General features: G+C 47.2%; 1 protein-coding gene across 1 annotated transcript; it reads right to left on the reverse strand.

Annotated features, from left to right (window-relative positions):
* Positions 1-6,211: 6,211 nt before the first annotated feature.
* Positions 6,212-15,434, reverse strand: LOC135816121 (uncharacterized). The gene is made up of 7 exons (XM_065329502.1): positions 14,465-15,434; positions 14,005-14,208; positions 12,872-12,989; positions 10,930-11,354; positions 10,120-10,257; positions 9,802-9,902; positions 6,212-7,071 (listed from the first exon to the last, which is right to left on the reverse strand). Exons 1-7 carry the CDS (start codon positions 14,937-14,939, stop codon positions 6,574-6,576), a joined length of 1,959 nt encoding a protein of 652 aa, XP_065185574.1. The 5' UTR covers positions 14,940-15,434; the 3' UTR covers positions 6,212-6,573.
* Between the last annotated feature and the right edge of the window lie 2,503 nt (positions 15,435-17,937).

The raw sequence follows: 17,937 nt of genomic DNA on the forward strand, positions 1-17,937 counted from the left end.
CTATCAGACATTTTGTCTGGAGTTATGTATTCAGTCGGAAGGTATTTCCATCTACCACCATGATCACCATGATCACAGTAGGTAGACACAATCATGTGGAACTGAGCCAGCATGCACAGCATGATAACACCAAGCCGATCCTCGGCCGAGTTGATCAGGTCAGACTACACACATGCTAATGGACTACACCATGTAGACCTATGCAGTCCACAGTCGACTACTGAGTACTGTACTGTAGTCACGAAGCAGAAGGCCAATGAAGGGTTCGGAAAGCTGGTCGACCACGTGCACGACCGACGTTTAGGCGGACCTGCGAGGCTGCGACACAAAGAGACCCCATGCTGGGATGCCAGTTCCAGCACTCGGTGTCCTGGTGTCTGCATTCAACGCAGAGCAAGCTCATTGTTTCCTGGGTATGCTTTCTTCAAATTCTTGGCTGACTGTTTGATTAGGAACATAATACTATCCTGGAGACTACGCAGTACTCCCAGTAGGGCGTATGCATGCGGTAAGTACATGATTGTAATAATACCACAATGCCATGTTTATTATCATGATTATTATCATGTTTATTATCAGTGCAGTGTAAACAAGCAATAATAAGTGGACGAAAAAAGTGTTTTCTCACTCTCAGTGTAACATTGACAAGCGGATACTCAAATCTCAAATGTTCGACAAGCGGAAATACATGACTGTACTGTGACATAGTCGTAGTCGCGAGTCGCCTGATGACTAGTCGACTGTACAGTGATGTACGTACCGGTACGTATCTGAACGCGTGTTCAATCGCTGAAAGACTTTAGTAAATGGTTGTTTTGCTTTTTGTGAGTGAAACCCTGACTGGCAATGACCACTTCAAGAGGACCGCACATCTCGCCTTCACGCCACCTCATGTCACGAGCTTGCGATCTATCCCGTCAACAGCTCCAAGCTGGAAAAAGCACCAGCCAACGTCGTGTCTGCCAGTCCGAAGCGGCGGCTTGTCACCGAAAATAACACCCACACGCACGCTTGACGGCCGCTGTCACTAGTGGCACTCGAGACTCTTGTCTTGACCAGTTTAGTTGCACATAACATTACATAAGCACCATTTTTACATACGACTCCCTGCTAGAAAATTTACGAGTAGCTTGTTTAGTTGTGGATGTAGACTACCACTGCCAGCTTCGTGGACTCTCCTGGCCTGGGCCATCGACATCGCGAGTAGATCGAGAGGAGATGACTCTGACCTCTAGCTCTACTCTAGCCCGACTACGGATCGATCCTGATGTACGAGTCGTAGATCTAATCTACCCGATAAAACCAAGATTGGCCACACTCGGACCAAGCATGCACTGCAGCAGTGCATGCTTGGTCCGAGTGTGGCCACACAGTGCACTGTAACATGTGAGGGGAACTCCCTCGCGTTCCCACAGGCAAAACATCACGTGCACCCAGCACACAAGTCACAGCTAGCTCTAGCGCTAGCTAGCTAGCTAGCTTTGTAGCAGGACTTTAGTCTTAGTTACTTAGCTTCAACTGTCTCTGCATGCATGCATTGATTGAGTGACCGACTCTGCAGTCGAGTCATGCATTACAACTATTAGTATTAGTATTACTTACAAGTACAACGTAGGCGCCATGCCATGCCAGTGCAGCACGAATGAAGACATCATGATTCATGACCTTTAGTAATTTTAAATATATTTAGATTTGTAATTGTGTGCAGTATTTTGTATTTTTGTGGGAAATGCTGCTGTCTGATGATCGCTGATATGTGTGAAATTACTATACCAGAGGCTCTAGCCTGGCCCTACCCCTGGCCCTAGGCCCGTCCAGGGATCTCCTACTCTCACAGAAATATCATGGTATCCGTGAAAGAGTACAAGAGTACAAGCGTACACGTTTTAGTTAGCCAGCCACTTACCGGTATATCCGTTATCGAAATTGTATTCTAAAGCGCAATAATCTTCTTTCTTTTCCTTCTACTCCGCTCCATCAGCACTCGGCCGAAGGTAGGAGGTTGGCACCCACCGGGCTAGCATCCAGCAGCCAAAGCTGGGGCCTTTTCTTGCTCCGCTAAATCTCCTTCCTAACGAAACTGACGTGTGTCCCCATATTTCCCCAGCCCATCCTATGCTACGGTACGCACTACATTAGTACATAGTCATTTTACGGTATACGGGACCCGTAGACTACGGGTTTTTTTTTTTTTTAACGTAGACTACGGTTGCATAGCTACGGGAATTAATTAGGTCTCTTCAAGTAAGTTCAATGACACTTGATCCGGTAGGGGGGGGGCGGGGGGGGGGGTAATAGGGGCAGCCGGAGAGAGCCTTTCTAGTTGTAGGGGACACTGTCTGTAGTAGGCCCAGACAGATTCTGCTCCGCTCGTCTCGATATTTTGCCGCAAAATGTTGCTGCGAAAAAATTCGATATTTTGCCGAGCCTGGCACAAGAAACTCGATATTTTGCTCCATTTTGCTCCGGAAAACGTGTATTTTATCCACTTCCCGTACACATGGTACAATCCCGTACAACATTAATTTTCACAAAAATCGCAGGGTCGGTTTCTCAACACGGGTTTCCACGCACGTGTCCCTGAGTTCTTCCAAAATCATGTCGATCCACAGTCTGTCCCCGGGGAAAATTGCGGAAAAAATCGCAAAAAACGCGGGGAAAAACGCGGCATAATATGGCATAATTTGCGGTGAATTTGCGGTAAATATGCGGTGAATAATATTGATGTGCGGCAATTTTCAGTGAGTATGTAGTGAAATCAATCAGTTACAAGTCTCTGGTGTAAGCACTCGTCATATTTGAGTAAAAAAAAAGCCGCCACGATGAGACGTAACGTTGCTGACCGAACAGTGCATTGTGTGTACGTGTAGTGCAACAAAAAAGTTCAAAAAACGCGGGAAAATCGCGGAAAACGCGGTCTTTTAAAAAATCGCAAAAAACGCGGCCGCGGAATCGCAATTTTCCCCGGGGACAGCACAGTGAATCCGGTATTCCCAGTGATATTTCGGTGACATGATCTTGTCCTGGGCATTGTATCCTGCTGAACGGGTAAGAAACAAGGAAATCCAAGTATCAGGCATCGATTTTACCCAGCATCTCGATATTTTGCCCCGATTTTGCCGGCAATTTCCGCTCTTTCAATTCTTCGATATTTTGCCGAAAGAATTGCCGGCAGGATCTGTCTGGGCCTAGTCTGTAGTCACGGAGGCCAACCAGCTTCCATTCTTCTGTGTTGTGATTTTGAAGGGGAATGGATTTAGGCGTAGCAGCACAAGCAGTATGGGTGACAATATGGGTCACAGGTATGTGTGGCAGCCAGTGTCCACGGTACACAATGTGACATGAACTGACCTCGGCTATAGACTGGGATTCCCAACACAAAGGTATAACGTGTTCACGGAAGCATGAACTAGCAAAATGTACTGTGAAAGTAATGATCCTACTTTTGAAGTACATGTACATGACTGTACCATCAATCATTGAGATCACCGATGCCATTCACATCTTATCCATTACAGACGCGGCAAATAACTGTAACATGTATACTAGTACTTGTAAGTAGATCTACAATGTACACGGCATCAAGAGTAAAATGAATACCGGTAAGCTTGATGGCACTCATATCCTGATCATCAAGTTACTCATTCTTGCAGACTGATAAGTAATAACTGATAAGACTTAGAGTTCTTGATTTTCGTTTTAAAACCAGTGTACTACTAGTACTTCAAGTAGCATTACTACGTTACTAGCAAGCGGCACAAATGAGGTTTACGGAGTACAGAGTACAGAGTATGTCACTAGTACTGTATTGTCTACTTTGAAGTACACACACTTGAAAGAAGGAATCAAAGCGTTTCTGCTGTAACTGCCGTAACAACTCTACCCGTGTGTACCTTGAAGTATATATACGCTAGCTCTAGCGCTAGCTAGCTAGCTAGCTTTGTAGCAGGACTTTAGTCTTAGTTACTTAGCTTCAACTGTCTCTGCATGCATGCATTGATTGAGTGACCGACTCTGCAGTCGAGTCATGCATTACAACTATTAGTATTAGTATTACTTACAAGTACAACGTAGGCGCCATGCCATGCCAGTGCAGCACGAATGAAGACATCATGATTCATGACCTTTAGTAATTTTAAATATATTTAGATTTGTAATTGTGTGCAGTATTTTGTATTTTTGTGGGAAATGCTGCTGTCTGATGATCGCTGATATGTGTGAAATTACTATACCAGAGGCTCTAGCCTGGCCCTACCCCTGGCCCTAGGCCCGTCCAGGGATCTCCTACTCTCACAGAAATATCATGGTATCCGTGAAAGAGTACAAGAGTACAAGCGTACACGTTTTAGTTAGCCAGCCACTTACCGGTATATCCGTTATCGAAATTGTATTCTAAAGCGCAATAATCTTCTTTCTTTTCCTTCTACTCCGCTCCATCAGCACTCGGCCGAAGGTAGGAGGTTGGCACCCACCGGGCTAGCATCCAGCAGCCAAAGCTGGGGCCTTTTCTTGCTCCGCTAAATCTCCTTCCTAACGAAACTGACGTGTGTCCCCATATTTCCCCAGCCCATCCTATGCTACGGTACGCACTACATTAGTACATAGTCATTTTACGGTATACGGGACCCGTAGACTACGGGTTTTTTTTTTTTTTAACGTAGACTACGGTTGCATAGCTACGGGAATTAATTAGGTCTCTTCAAGTAAGTTCAATGACACTTGATCCGGTAGGGGGGGGGGGGGCGGGGGGGGGGGTAATAGGGGCAGCCGGAGAGAGCCTTTCTAGTTGTAGGGGACACTGTCTGTAGTAGGCCCAGACAGATTCTGCTCCGCTCGTCTCGATATTTTGCCGCAAAATGTTGCTGCGAAAAAATTCGATATTTTGCCGAGCCTGGCACAAGAAACTCGATATTTTGCTCCATTTTGCTCCGGAAAACGTGTATTTTATCCACTTCCCGTACACATGGTACAATCCCGTACAACATTAATTTTCACAAAAATCGCAGGGTCGGTTTCTCAACACGGGTTTCCACGCACGTGTCCCTGAGTTCTTCCAAAATCATGTCGATCCACAGTCTGTCCCCGGGGAAAATTGCGGAAAAAATCGCAAAAAACGCGGGGAAAAACGCGGCATAATATGGCATAATTTGCGGTGAATTTGCGGTAAATATGCGGTGAATAATATTGATGTGCGGCAATTTTCAGTGAGTATGTAGTGAAATCAATCAGTTACAAGTCTCTGGTGTAAGCACTCGTCATATTTGAGTAAAAAAAAAGCCGCCACGATGAGACGTAACGTTGCTGACCGAACAGTGCATTGTGTGTACGTGTAGTGCAACAAAAAAGTTCAAAAAACGCGGGAAAATCGCGGAAAACGCGGTCTTTTAAAAAATCGCAAAAAACGCGGCCGCGGAATCGCAATTTTCCCCGGGGACAGCACAGTGAATCCGGTATTCCCAGTGATATTTCGGTGACATGATCTTGTCCTGGGCATTGTATCCTGCTGAACGGGTAAGAAACAAGGAAATCCAAGTATCAGGCATCGATTTTACCCAGCATCTCGATATTTTGCCCCGATTTTGCCGGCAATTTCCGCTCTTTCAATTCTTCGATATTTTGCCGAAAGAATTGCCGGCAGGATCTGTCTGGGCCTAGTCTGTAGTCACGGAGGCCAACCAGCTTCCATTCTTCTGTGTTGTGATTTTGAAGGGGAATGGATTTAGGCGTAGCAGCACAAGCAGTATGGGTGACAATATGGGTCACAGGTATGTGTGGCAGCCAGTGTCCACGGTACACAATGTGACATGAACTGACCTCGGCTATAGACTGGGATTCCCAACACAAAGGTATAACGTGTTCACGGAAGCATGAACTAGCAAAATGTACTGTGAAAGTAATGATCCTACTTTTGAAGTACATGTACATGACTGTACCATCAATCATTGAGATCACCGATGCCATTCACATCTTATCCATTACAGACGCGGCAAATAACTGTAACATGTATACTAGTACTTGTAAGTAGATCTACAATGTACACGGCATCAAGAGTAAAATGAATACCGGTAAGCTTGATGGCACTCATATCCTGATCATCAAGTTACTCATTCTTGCAGACTGATAAGTAATAACTGATAAGACTTAGAGTTCTTGATTTTCGTTTTAAAACCAGTGTACTACTAGTACTTCAAGTAGCATTACTACGTTACTAGCAAGCGGCACAAATGAGGTTTACGGAGTACAGAGTACAGAGTATGTCACTAGTACTGTATTGTCTACTTTGAAGTACACACACTTGAAAGAAGGAATCAAAGCGTTTCTGCTGTAACTGCCGTAACAACTCTACCCGTGTGTACCTTGAAGTATATATACATCTCCTGGTATGTCAGTTGACTACCAATAATTGTTTTGAGATAAACGGTGAAAGACAACCATGACAAAACGGAATGGTGTGCCAAGCGAGAATGATCGAGAAAGGAAGAAGAAAGTGAGAAAGCACAGCAGAAAAGAGCGACCACTTCAAATATAGAATTAAATCTCAGAAATTGTTTTGTGATAGATATTCTCCGGTGTTCAGCAAAGGTCGGGCTTGACACGGATATCATAGAGCCGACACTGGCCACACCAGCCGCCGCACTTTCCCGTCAGCAGCCACGGCGACAGCAAGTCTATGACGGCGTGGCCCACCGCCTGGCCGCGTAGCCGCCACGGTGGGCGGCCGTCGAACTGCATGCCGCTGCCACTCAGGTTGATGCGGAGGGAGCCGCGAGGGCAGTGTGGCGAGCGCGAGTAGCAGTCGCCGGCCCAGCCGAGCGGGTGCGCGACGCCGTGGCTGTAGGTGAACGTGTGGTCGCTCTGCACGATCGACATGCTCGTCGTGTTCAGTCGCATCCTGAAGAAGAGCGTCACTCCCTTCCGCTTCCACTCGTCCCTGCGCAGCGGGCCCGAGCAGTTAGCCTCGGCCCGTCCGAGGAGAGTGCGCGGGCCGTAGAAGTGCGAGTACGAGTGAGAGTCGCGCGACGGCACCAGGAATGTCATCGGTTGGCTGCTGTTCATGCCGAGGCAGTAGACCTGGGTATAAGAAATCAGTTGAACCAAACATACAGTAATGCCGCGTACTAAAGCCGGGCTTTGTACTGTAAAGCCATTGTCAGTGCTAGGCTTCTATTCACATCAGGCTTCTATCCGAATCAGCCATTTCTACGTACACCAACGCTAAAACCAGGTCTGTGTGCCGCCAGTGCATCTTGAACAGCAGGCCGGTATACGAGACAGGCCTTGGTACTAGATACTGTAAAAGCCATATATATATATACTGTATAGCAGGAAATTTTCGGACGGAATTTATTTTCGTACGATTTCGCACACGGCTTCTTTTGTACTAAAATTAATTCCGTACTAAAATTTGTTCATGTGAAATTATGAACACTATACATGGGTACTGCTTGCGAACACGTGCATTTAGCATGCAGCACTGTACGAAAATAAAACCCGGACGAAAGGTCGAAATTCGGCTTTGTCCGAAAATATTTCCGTCCGAAAATTTCCTGCTATACAGTATAACGAAGTGCTAACTCTAACGAGTTAACGAGGAGAAATCTGTCGTTAAAATAGAAATCGTTATACAGGAATCGATACATATACTGTCCTATTGAGCGTTGATAATGAGTGACAATCGTTACCTTTGGTACACGTAAACCAGCCAATTTTGGGAAATCGTTATTATAAGCGCCTCGTTAGAATGACGGCTTTTACAGTACTCTATGGCAAACAGTCCACCTTGACCACCTGCGCTTGGTCACGTATTCATCAGCGCTGACCTGTGGCACAGTACAATGTACACTGAGTATAGCAGCACAAGCGGACACACCAGGGCTGCATATTTTGCAATCAAGCCACTGGCTGATGTACCTGCATACAGTAGTGTGCCTCACTAGAGTTGCAGCATGGGTATCAGGGGGCGTCGGAAGGTAGGGGAGGGGTTGCTGAGCCGACATTTTGGAAATTTAGAGCCCAGATCAGTGTATTTTATTGATTCACAGGGTACTTGTACCCGGGGCAAAATTGGTACAGTTGATACCGTAGTGATCGTACCGTGTCCGACGCCCCTGGGTATGCACAGGTCCCTGGTTCACATGTTCCTAAGACGGTATATTGCGGCCAGGTTCAAGTTTTGGCTTTGGACCTGTGTGTTTTACTGCTATCAGGATCGGCCTCGTTCGTGACCGGCGGTGCATCATTCCACTGCTTTGCCGCAGCCCTTTCCATGTTCGGCTCGTGCAGTTTGTTATTGTTGACTGAACTCACCATCTGAATCTCTGTGTTCGTGATATTCCCCATTTCTCTTTCTTTCATGTATTCCATCTACTCCTGCTGCTCTTTGTAAAAGCCGCTTAGTTACTAAAGTAGGTTACATTAACCTTCCCTCTTCTTTGTTTAGTGTGGTTTATGAAAGGGGTTCCAGCGACCCATCTAGGGAGCTCAACCGAGTCAATTCCCTTCTGCAGGGCAATCACACATGAACCGAACAGATTTCCCATTGCACAAAGGCAACTTGAATTGCTGCATGTAAAACGGCTGCAAGTGCAGTATGGATCGCGCGTAAGGAACCAAACGGGAAATTTGATACGGCAATTTCGGGCCAAAACGACCATCTTTTACACTATGAACGATGCTGGTGAGGGGCTTGATCAGGGAATTTACACTATGAACGATGCTGGTGAGGGGCTTCATCAGTGCATCACTGGCAAGGAGAGAATGCATGACGGGAAATCCCGTGAGAGGCTTTCGGAATTTAGCTGCGCCTGGAAACTTGGCAGTCTAGATGTGCCGGGGAGTACGTACATGCACTAGTTCGGAGATTCGGGTAGCGTTGACAGCAGGTCAGAGTGCTCAAAGCGGGTGCCGACTGACCGGTGAGCACTCTAGTGTGCCGAGAGCGTTAGTTTCCAGGCCAAACCGGCCACACTGTTACAAGTACTAGTACATAGCGGCGCCGAAACCTGTGCAGGGCCATGTAAAGCCCTGTGCTACCTTATGTATGAGCTCCAATTCCATTGGCAATTGGCCAGTACTTCAGTCTGACTACTGTAAACTGTGAAATTATTGCCATGGTCTAATTTCTGCGAAATTCGCGACCGCGTGGAAATCGCGAAATTTCGACAGCGCGAAAAGGAGATCCATGAAAGGTTTAGCAAGAATGCCATTCTGCAATCGCAAAATTAAAACCTCGCAAACCTGTCCGGATTCTGAAAACACGAACTAAAAACGCCGCGAAAATTTCACGCTTTACAGTACATGAATGTTGAATAGGCCTAATGTTCAAAAAGAAATATGCTTACCAATAGTTAGACTTGGCTGGAGAGCCATGCAGATTAAGTTATAAGAAGAAAAGAGGACCAAAGAGCCACAACTTACGCTATAATATCCACCAACATCGCCAGTTACTATACAATCAGCTCATGCGAAGTTTACCAATAGGCGGCTAATTGCGGAACCAGGACTACCCCAATGCTATCATTATCATTATCATTATCATTATTTATTTTTTACATATTTTATTTTATTTTATTCGTGTTCGATATTGAATTTTAATTTTAATTTATTTATTTTTTTACAAATATTGTTTTTATTCCATTTCACATTTTTCATTCGTGTTGGGTTTAACTACTCACTGTACTGATACATGGTGATGATTGTGCTTTGCTTTGCCCGTAAAAGAGGCCTTCCCAAATCATTATCATTATCATTATCATTATCATTATGATTATCTTTTCGATGACATGTGCAGTACAATGTTACCTGTAATGGTGTGGAGCAGTCTCTGACAGTGATGTTGTAGAAACCATCCGAAACGTTTCCAAAGATCTCGCTGTGATCTTCACACGATCGTGGCTTGCGAACTGCAAGTATCCAATAAGAAGGTAGAAGAGAAAGAAGGACATTGTTGCCAACCTGCTACTTACACTTCGAGAACCCTATTCACTGAGTCCAATTTCATTTAAAACCTGGTGTTATTTTTTAACGGGTCAAAGTACCCCCCCCCCCCAACCGGGTCGCTGACCCAGCTGACCCGGCTGACCCGGTCCTGGAGCAGACACTGACCATGTCGGTACTTACGTGTCTCGCAAGCTCCGCCAGTGAATCGCCGTGGGCACAGGCAGCCACCGTCTGACCAGGTTCCGCCGTTGTGGCACACCGGCTGCACGGTTACTGGAAGCACTGCCGGCCGCTGATGAGGAGCTGATGTCGTCTGATCTGAAATGAGTAGAGTATCATCCGGACTTAGCACATGGGATTCAAGTCAATTGTGAAAGAAAGTCTTGTTGAAGAATGTTTGGTTTGGCCCATTCATCTTACACGTTCCTGTTTATGAAGTGGATGCAACCTGCCAACACTGGTCGTATTTGTCAAGCAGGCGAAGGTAAAATAATTGGTTGGACATTGCTCCATCCATTGCTTCACCAATCACAACCACATTCCAACAAGCTTGGTTCTTCTTTTTCTTTCCTTATTCGAAACCGTTACCGTGTCATCTTCACAGCTCTCAGCAGTGGAAACTGCCCACTATCATTACTTGCACATGAAGAACGTGATTGCTGTTCTGTCTAGGTACGTAAATGTTGGACCGGCTACGTATGTAGGGCTTAGATAGTGCTACACATACAGGATTGTAGTCAGTACTTGTATATTGCATGGGTGTGCGTGGAGAGAATTTGAAGGAGAGGTGGACGAGGACAATGAGGAGGAGGTAGTGTTGGTGGTGGAGGAGGAGGAGCACGACGTCGATGCGAGCGAGGACGAGGACGCAGTGCTGCGATAAACCTGCTTTGCCCCATCAATTTGTATCTGTTGTGCTTCTGATATCAGAAAACAATCTCACTACTGACATGTGCATGTTTTCTGCATTAAACACAACAATTAGCTCACCTTCTGTGTGGCATCTATAGAGCCGGTTCATCTGAAGAATGTCCACAGCGCTCAGTGCTATGCGCTGGCCCATGCGATCACCGCCGGTCTGCCCAGCGTCGACCAGCTGAATCGTTGTCATCTTGTAGCCGTCGAGATTGCGCCGGCCAAACGACCTGGGCCCGTAGTGCATGATGGAGGTGACGTCGTACGGAGTGCCCAGGCTGTTGATCATGTCCGGATGTGACTTGGCAAAGTTCTTCCAGCGGCCGGCGGCAACGTTCTCCCAGCGGATGCGGATGTGCCGGTCGCGATCCGGTCTGCTGTGCTCGTGCCACAGCCCGAGCGCGTGGCCAATCTCGTGGATCATGATGCCCACACGCGCGCAGCGCTCGCCGATCGAGAGAATCTGCCGGCCGCCTCGGCGACCAATGTACGACCAGCATCTGGAGTACACCGTAGGGAAGGGGGCACATCGCAATGTTTGCACAGAGTATCCAGTACCTATCTCTACTTGTGAATTTTAAATCTTCATATCGCTGAAAAGTATTTTTAGGCTGGGGCTACCAATTAAGCACTTTAATTGATAGAGACCCCCCACCACCACCACACAACACACCAAATTCCGTCATCCATAAAAGCCTGATTCACACATGTACTTGTAGAAGAACACGACCAATGACTATGTAGCCAGAGGTAACTAACAGAAGAACCACAGCAGGCCCCCCCCCCCCCCCAAAAGAGGCCCTAAGTACGTACTTTAAAATCCGGAATTGTCGGTGGTGTAATCTTTTCGGTATTTCCCAAAATCAACGGTTCAGTAGCGCGAAGACTTCGATAAACCAGTTTTCCAGATCTAAAGAAGCATTTTGCACACGGTGTGGCATGGCTTGTTGAATTTTGGGTCGCGTTTTATTATACCTTAGAACGAGGTCTGTCTCGTTGTCCAGGAAACGACCAATCAGCGACATTCCCGCCAAGGGCCTTATCAGAGTTTAAAGCCCGCTGAATCGTTATTTTACTACTCTTGATGACGCGTCGAGGGCCTTGGATTAGTTTAAAGCCCGCTGAATATACTCTAAACTGGTGCGTACAACTCCCTGTATGCATTATAGTACGGTGCAGATAATGAACTCTGCACAAAATGTACGGTGTACTACTAAAAGCTACGCATTTCAGAAGTGTGTACGGTTTTTGCCTCCCGTATTCTTTCATCTGTAAGAATTTCCTTTGCCAACAGCTTGCGGAAACCGATAAAAACCGAAGATCGCAGTCATTAGAGGTATTGACAAGGGGCTCTCAAATTCCCTAAATAGCTCCACAAGCTATGAATAAGAATGAAGATCGCAATAAGAGCCCAGCATTCCATTTGCTTCTATTCTACTTTTAGTAGTCCTAAGTGGTGCTGAGTTACCATAACTTACCAGAAGAAAATATTCTTCCATACCACACCAAGTCTCTCTGCACACAAACCACAAAACTACCCAATATTATGGTACACCATCATGATGGAAGTGAGATAATGCATGTAACCTCGTTCTAAAATAGTTAGTGCATGGCAGGGAGGGACTTATGGCTTGTTTGTGCCCTCCAGGGTAGCCCTCGGGCCTACGGCCCTCAGGCTAACCTGTCGGGCACTAACAAGCCATAAGGCCCTCCCTGCCATGCACTAACCTATAAGTAAAGTCTTGTATAAAAGCCGCGGCTTCTATGACTTTCTCGGTGAAATTTTGCAGCCTTCTATATGAGACAGGCTTCTATACAAGACAGGTATTTCTATGTATGTCAGCACTAAAACCAGGCTTATGTGTGATTTGGTGGGCCCAAAATTGCGGCTTCTATTCAAGTGCGGCTTTTATACAAGACTTTACCGTAGGTAAAAATTACCTGTACCGAAGTAAAGTCACTGAAAATAAATTTCCACCAAAAATTTCTGGTTTTACAGTACTGTCCTCGACCTTACCCATCCTCGTTCCTGAACTCTATGAAGTCGGGCTCGGCGAGCCTAGGGACGAACTTCAGACAGGTGCTTCCCTCCCAGCTGTATATTGCGGCTCTGACGGCAAACATTCGCTCCTCGTCTGTAGTGAAAAAACAGCGCATCCATGCATGAGCTTTCCCCCGGGCCTCCACTCGCCTTCACTACTCACTGCTAATGAATAATTCCCAGCACACCATTGCACATGTACAGTCAACCTTCCGAAAATTGACCCTCAATCATGCATGAGAAAAGTGTCGCTATTCGAAAGTTGTTGTTATAGGCGAGGTCGAAAGTGTGCAGGCGAATGATGACCAAGTCTTGAGGTTTTGTCGCTGTTCGCGAGTTGTTGATATCAATTTTATGAGGTTGACTGTAGCGACGGCACATGTTATGGGCGGCTTGAAACCGAACAGGGTAAACTTGCACATGGCTGCACACTTCCGCATTGCGAGCCTTCAGTGCTCCATGCGTGAAGGACATCAATCTAGAATGTAAAATGTAGTTCTACTGGCCGCGCTGCCTCCAACCACTTTAGGAGCTTCGTCTGCGCCTTGATTCTCGAGGGTGGTGGCGTTCCTATGGATGCGGAACAAAGCCTCACAGACTGTGAAAAACTAACGGTATGAATATTGTAGCAAAGGTACTCCTTTCACCGGTATTATCCACATCACCAATTGGGAATGGGTTTGCTCCCACACTGGAGCTCGCGCTATTCCGCCGACTTGACTTGACACTTGCTCCAGTGTGGGAGCAAACCCATTCCTAAAAAAACATCGCCGAAGTCGCAACCACTATTTCGAACATCACCAATTGTCTTCGTATAGAATACATTGCATGCATCGGACTCCGGTAGTCACTGAAGAGTAGGCCATTGAGCTAGTGCAGTGAAACAGTGGAAGCAGTAGTCAACTTTGCGTATAACAACACTCGGCCGGGCATCATAAAAGTGTCCTTATTCGCGAAGTGTCATTATACCCAAAGTCTCATTATATGTATACAGGTAGTATGGACTTTGCTCTGGGCATGGAAATTCTGTCGTTATTCGCGAATTGTCGTTATATCCGCGGTCGTTATTAGCGAAGTTGACTGTAGTGCCAAGTAGAATATTCACTTACCATGTTGTATTGAGGAGTGGATGGAGAAGGGGATTATGCCATTGGACCACAGTCGTTCATAGGTGCTTGTAGAGGCACGGCGATAACGTGCTACACTACCGCCAGACACTTGAGCGTTGCGGGCCTGGGGCTCAGGTTCTTGCTGTTCGTCTTCGGGTGGCAGCTGGATGTCTCCTTGATACAGTGACTTGATTGAGTCATACTCTGAAATGGCGAACAAAAGGTGTGTTTAAAGAAGACGCAAAGCGCAGAACATTTTGTAGGGTACCTCAACTCGAACTTTCCAAATACGGTCTCTTCGCTGCACATGTCACTTCAAAATAAATAAATAATTGAATTCACCAAAATATTATTTTCGGGTATGGCCCATATCCTCAGGGTGAAAACATTCAACTAAGTTCGTTATAATGCAACTAAGTGGTCAGCCGCTTAGCAATCATGCCTACGTAATCACACAAACCTTGGTTGATATCCATCTCGTCCTGCTTGGGTTGCTTGAGGACGTCGGGGTAGAGCTGGCTGAGCGGCTTCAGGTCGGCCAGCAGATGAAAAGGCTGCTCCGGATCATACAGGCTGCTGCTGCTTGGCCGTCCATTGCCATGAGCGTGCAAACGTGGCTCACCTGTCTCGCCATGGTCTTCTCGCGAAAACGTTCCCTGAAAGCGAAAAGATGAGCGGGGCCGTCCTTCATTCGACCACTCGTCAACTAAGTGCTCACTTTCGGTCACGCTCCTCTGCCTTTCGATTTCAGATCTGTCTTCCTCGTTTATGGAAAGCGCTAATTCTTTACCTTGAATTATGAGGACACCACAAATACTGAGAAAAAGTAGCCGAAAAACAACGGGAATGATCCGAATCAGCTCATTTCTTCTTCTTCTCCGGCTTGCTACAAAGCGCAGGAGCGACAGCGCTGCCATGTGCACAGCCGCCATCATCGCTTCCCGTCCTCAAACTGAGAGCCGCTTCTCACCTTCTGGCTGGAGCCATTACCATCGAAACACGACGACGGGCTTCGACGCTTGCGCTGAGAGTGAGAGCAGCTACAGAAGCTATTTTGCAGTGCACTCGGAGTGCCATTGTCAGCAACCAACCGTTGCACACGTACACGCGGACAGCAAATGCAGTCCAAACAGTTTTTTGGACGAGCGATTGAGCCGGCTGCGCTGGCTTCCTGGCAGTCGGCTTGCACTTCGCCCTGGCCGGCGCATCCGGCACGGGAATCCGTACTTTCACAACCTGTTGTCATTTTCATTAATGACAGCGGCCGAAACCAACAAGCTCATGTCAAGAATGCAGCGTGCATTATTTTAGCCTGAGGAGATGTACACCAAAGATCGTTGCATCCTGGTTGTGTTTCTCATGGCTCAACCCATGGCCCACCCGCGAACTTGCTTTACTTTATGAAAGACCTTTCACAACTCTCTTCTTCACACCAACGATAGTAGACTCTGGCTAAGTATGCGCCCAACTAAAACTGCTTGGTTGCCTTTAGTACATACGGCATAGTCTTGTTTGCGCCATTTTGCCTCTCGCATCTGAATACTGCAGAGCTGCGCACTACTAGCTACTGTTAGTGTTAGCGAAGCATAAACTGCCAAAAGCCGGGTCTCATGTGCGAGCCTTATCGCGATCGAGCCTTTGTCTTCAGTTCAGGTTCCGTAAATCAACCCTTGGTCAGAAATACTGGCAGGAAGCAGTTCGATGCCGCCATTTCCGGGACGCATTCGGATATCGTCAGAGTCTACAAGTACACCAAGAATTGATGCCATTTTTTACGTACTTATGTTCGGAACCACGCATGCATGCACGACATCTACATGATCGTATCCTGTCGTGGACATAGAAATCCGGTCGCACCGACTCGCACATCTAGCGGCCCCAGGGCGCTGGCCATGTAGCCGTAAATTATTTATTTATTTTATTTTTTATTTTATTCCAAGCAATACATGGCTAGGGTAGCCAATGACCACGTCTTTGCGTGGCGATTGCAGGGGTTTTATTAGGGCTCAAACGGTTGTTACGAAGAATTAACGGTTAAAACTTTTCAGTCAATTTTTCAAGTACATTGTATCATGTCGTTGCAAAGCATGCACTTTCGCAGGCTGTCGCACGCGTACGCAATTTCTGGGCTGCCAAATCGGTCATATCTGGTCTCTTCGTGTGAGAGTATGTATGAATGAGCATGCAAGAGAATATACATGTGTGTGTTGTACTGAATAGGGTACAGTTTTTGAATAAGTATAGTCAAATATACGGTTAAAAAAGAGTCCGCAGGATTGCCGTGGCTTATAGGTTATAACCGTTAAACCGACCGTTAGCTTAGCAGTTAACCGTTGGGGGTAAAACCGTGACCGTTTGAGCCCTAGTTTTTATAGCCAACCATGGCTAACAATCATGTGCTGGTCGCATCGGATCAACAAGACTAGTGCTGGCAACTGAAATCCGACCCCCGGGCGGCGCGCCGCACCGCCCGGGGGTCGGATTTCATTTGCCAGCACTGTACTGTACTTAGCTTTAGTGCACTGCATGCATGTAACGACTTCTTTTTATTTATTTATTTATTTATTTTTACTATTAAAAAGGCCACAGCTTCCAATCATGACATGCAAAGCAGCGGTGCAGCATCGCAGGCATGAATCGTGGACGTAGTGACGGGGTCTGATGTGCTCCACCGACCTAGGGTCTCGGCTTCACTGTACAGCAGACGCGTCGAAAGAAAACGGGGGCTAATAATTGTCGGGAGATGGGGGGGGGGACTTCGGAAGAAGAGAAGAAGGAGAGGGATCGAGAGAGCGATCGCGATCGTGCGCGCATGCGCGCGCGCGCGCGAGAGAGAGAGAGAGAGAGAGAGAGAGAGAGAGAGAGAGAGAGAGAGAGAGAGAGAGAGAGAGAGAGAGAGAGAGAGAGAGAGAGAGAGAGAGAGAGAGAGAGAGAGAGAGAGAGAGAGAGAGAGAGAGAGAGAGAGAGAGAGAGAGAGAGAGAGAGAGAGAGAGAGAGAGAGAGAGAGAGAGAGAGAGAGAGAGAGAGAGAGAGAGAGAGAGAGAGAGAAAGAAGAGAGAGCTGGGAGATAGAAGAGCACAGTGCTCTTGGTGATGGGGACTGCGAAGGATAGCAGGTTCTGGGACATGTGCATGAGAATCAGAATATTGGTGATGATGGCAGCAGGGTTATAAGGTAAGCAGCTGAACACTAACAAGAACAGGGAAAGCGTTGGCGAGCAGATTCAAAGTGCATCAGTAGCAAAGAGCCAGTCCTGAGCAAGAAGGTGACGGTACACCTTTTTCTTGAAGCTTTGCATGTGGGGCTGGGCGGGTGGGTGGTGGAACAGGTCTGGTGACAGGGCATTCCACGTTGCAACGGTGCAAGCAGGGAATCCTTGGAGGCAGCTATTCCGGGTGTTGGCAGGCAGGCCAGTTGTCATCTGGTATGGATGGGAATCCTGCAGCTGGAGAGACTGACGGGTAGGTCTTGTCTCGGGGGCACGGTGAGTAGCTGGTTTGGGCAGCATCTGCTTCAGAGGGCTGGATGCATCCAGATAGCAGAGCTTGTAGGTATAGGCAAGTGCAGCTACCAGGCGACGGAGTGCCAGGCTAGGGAGCCAAGTACATGTACCTGCTCCGATGATGTGGAGGGCCCTTCGCTGGATCTGGTCCAGCTTCTTAAGATGTGACGAGGGTGAGCCCATCCACACTAAGGGGCAATACTCGAGTGTGGGTCGCACAAAGCCGTTGTAGGCGCATTGGCGGCTATCGGCGTCCAGAGTAGGAGACGCTCGCTTCAGGAAGCCAATCCGCTGGTTAGCACGGGAAGCTAGGGAGCGGAGGTGGAAGGAGTAGCTCAGGGTGTCGTCAAAGGTGACTCCCAGGAGTTTCAGCCGACTCTCTTCACTGACCGGTGTACCGTCAAATGTTGCTCGAGGGAGCTCCCAGGGCT

This window comes from Sycon ciliatum, chromosome 1 (assembly GCF_964019385.1).
Source record: "Sycon ciliatum chromosome 1, ocSycCili1.1, whole genome shotgun sequence".
Lineage (NCBI taxonomy): Eukaryota > Metazoa > Porifera > Calcarea > Leucosolenida > Sycettidae > Sycon > Sycon ciliatum.

Coding starts and splice junctions, on each gene's coding strand:
- LOC135816121 (XM_065329502.1), bottom strand. CDS start 14,939: ATGATGGCGGCTGTGCACATGGCAGCGCTGTCGCTCCTGCGCTTTGTA. Junction 12,990..14,004: donor CCACTCCTCAATACAACATG/GTAAGTGAATAT, acceptor TTTTCACTACAG/ACGAGGAGCGAATGTTTGCC. Junction 10,258..10,929: donor CTATAGATGCCACACAGAAG/GTGAGCTAATTG, acceptor TACTCATTTCAG/ATCAGACGACATCAGCTCCT.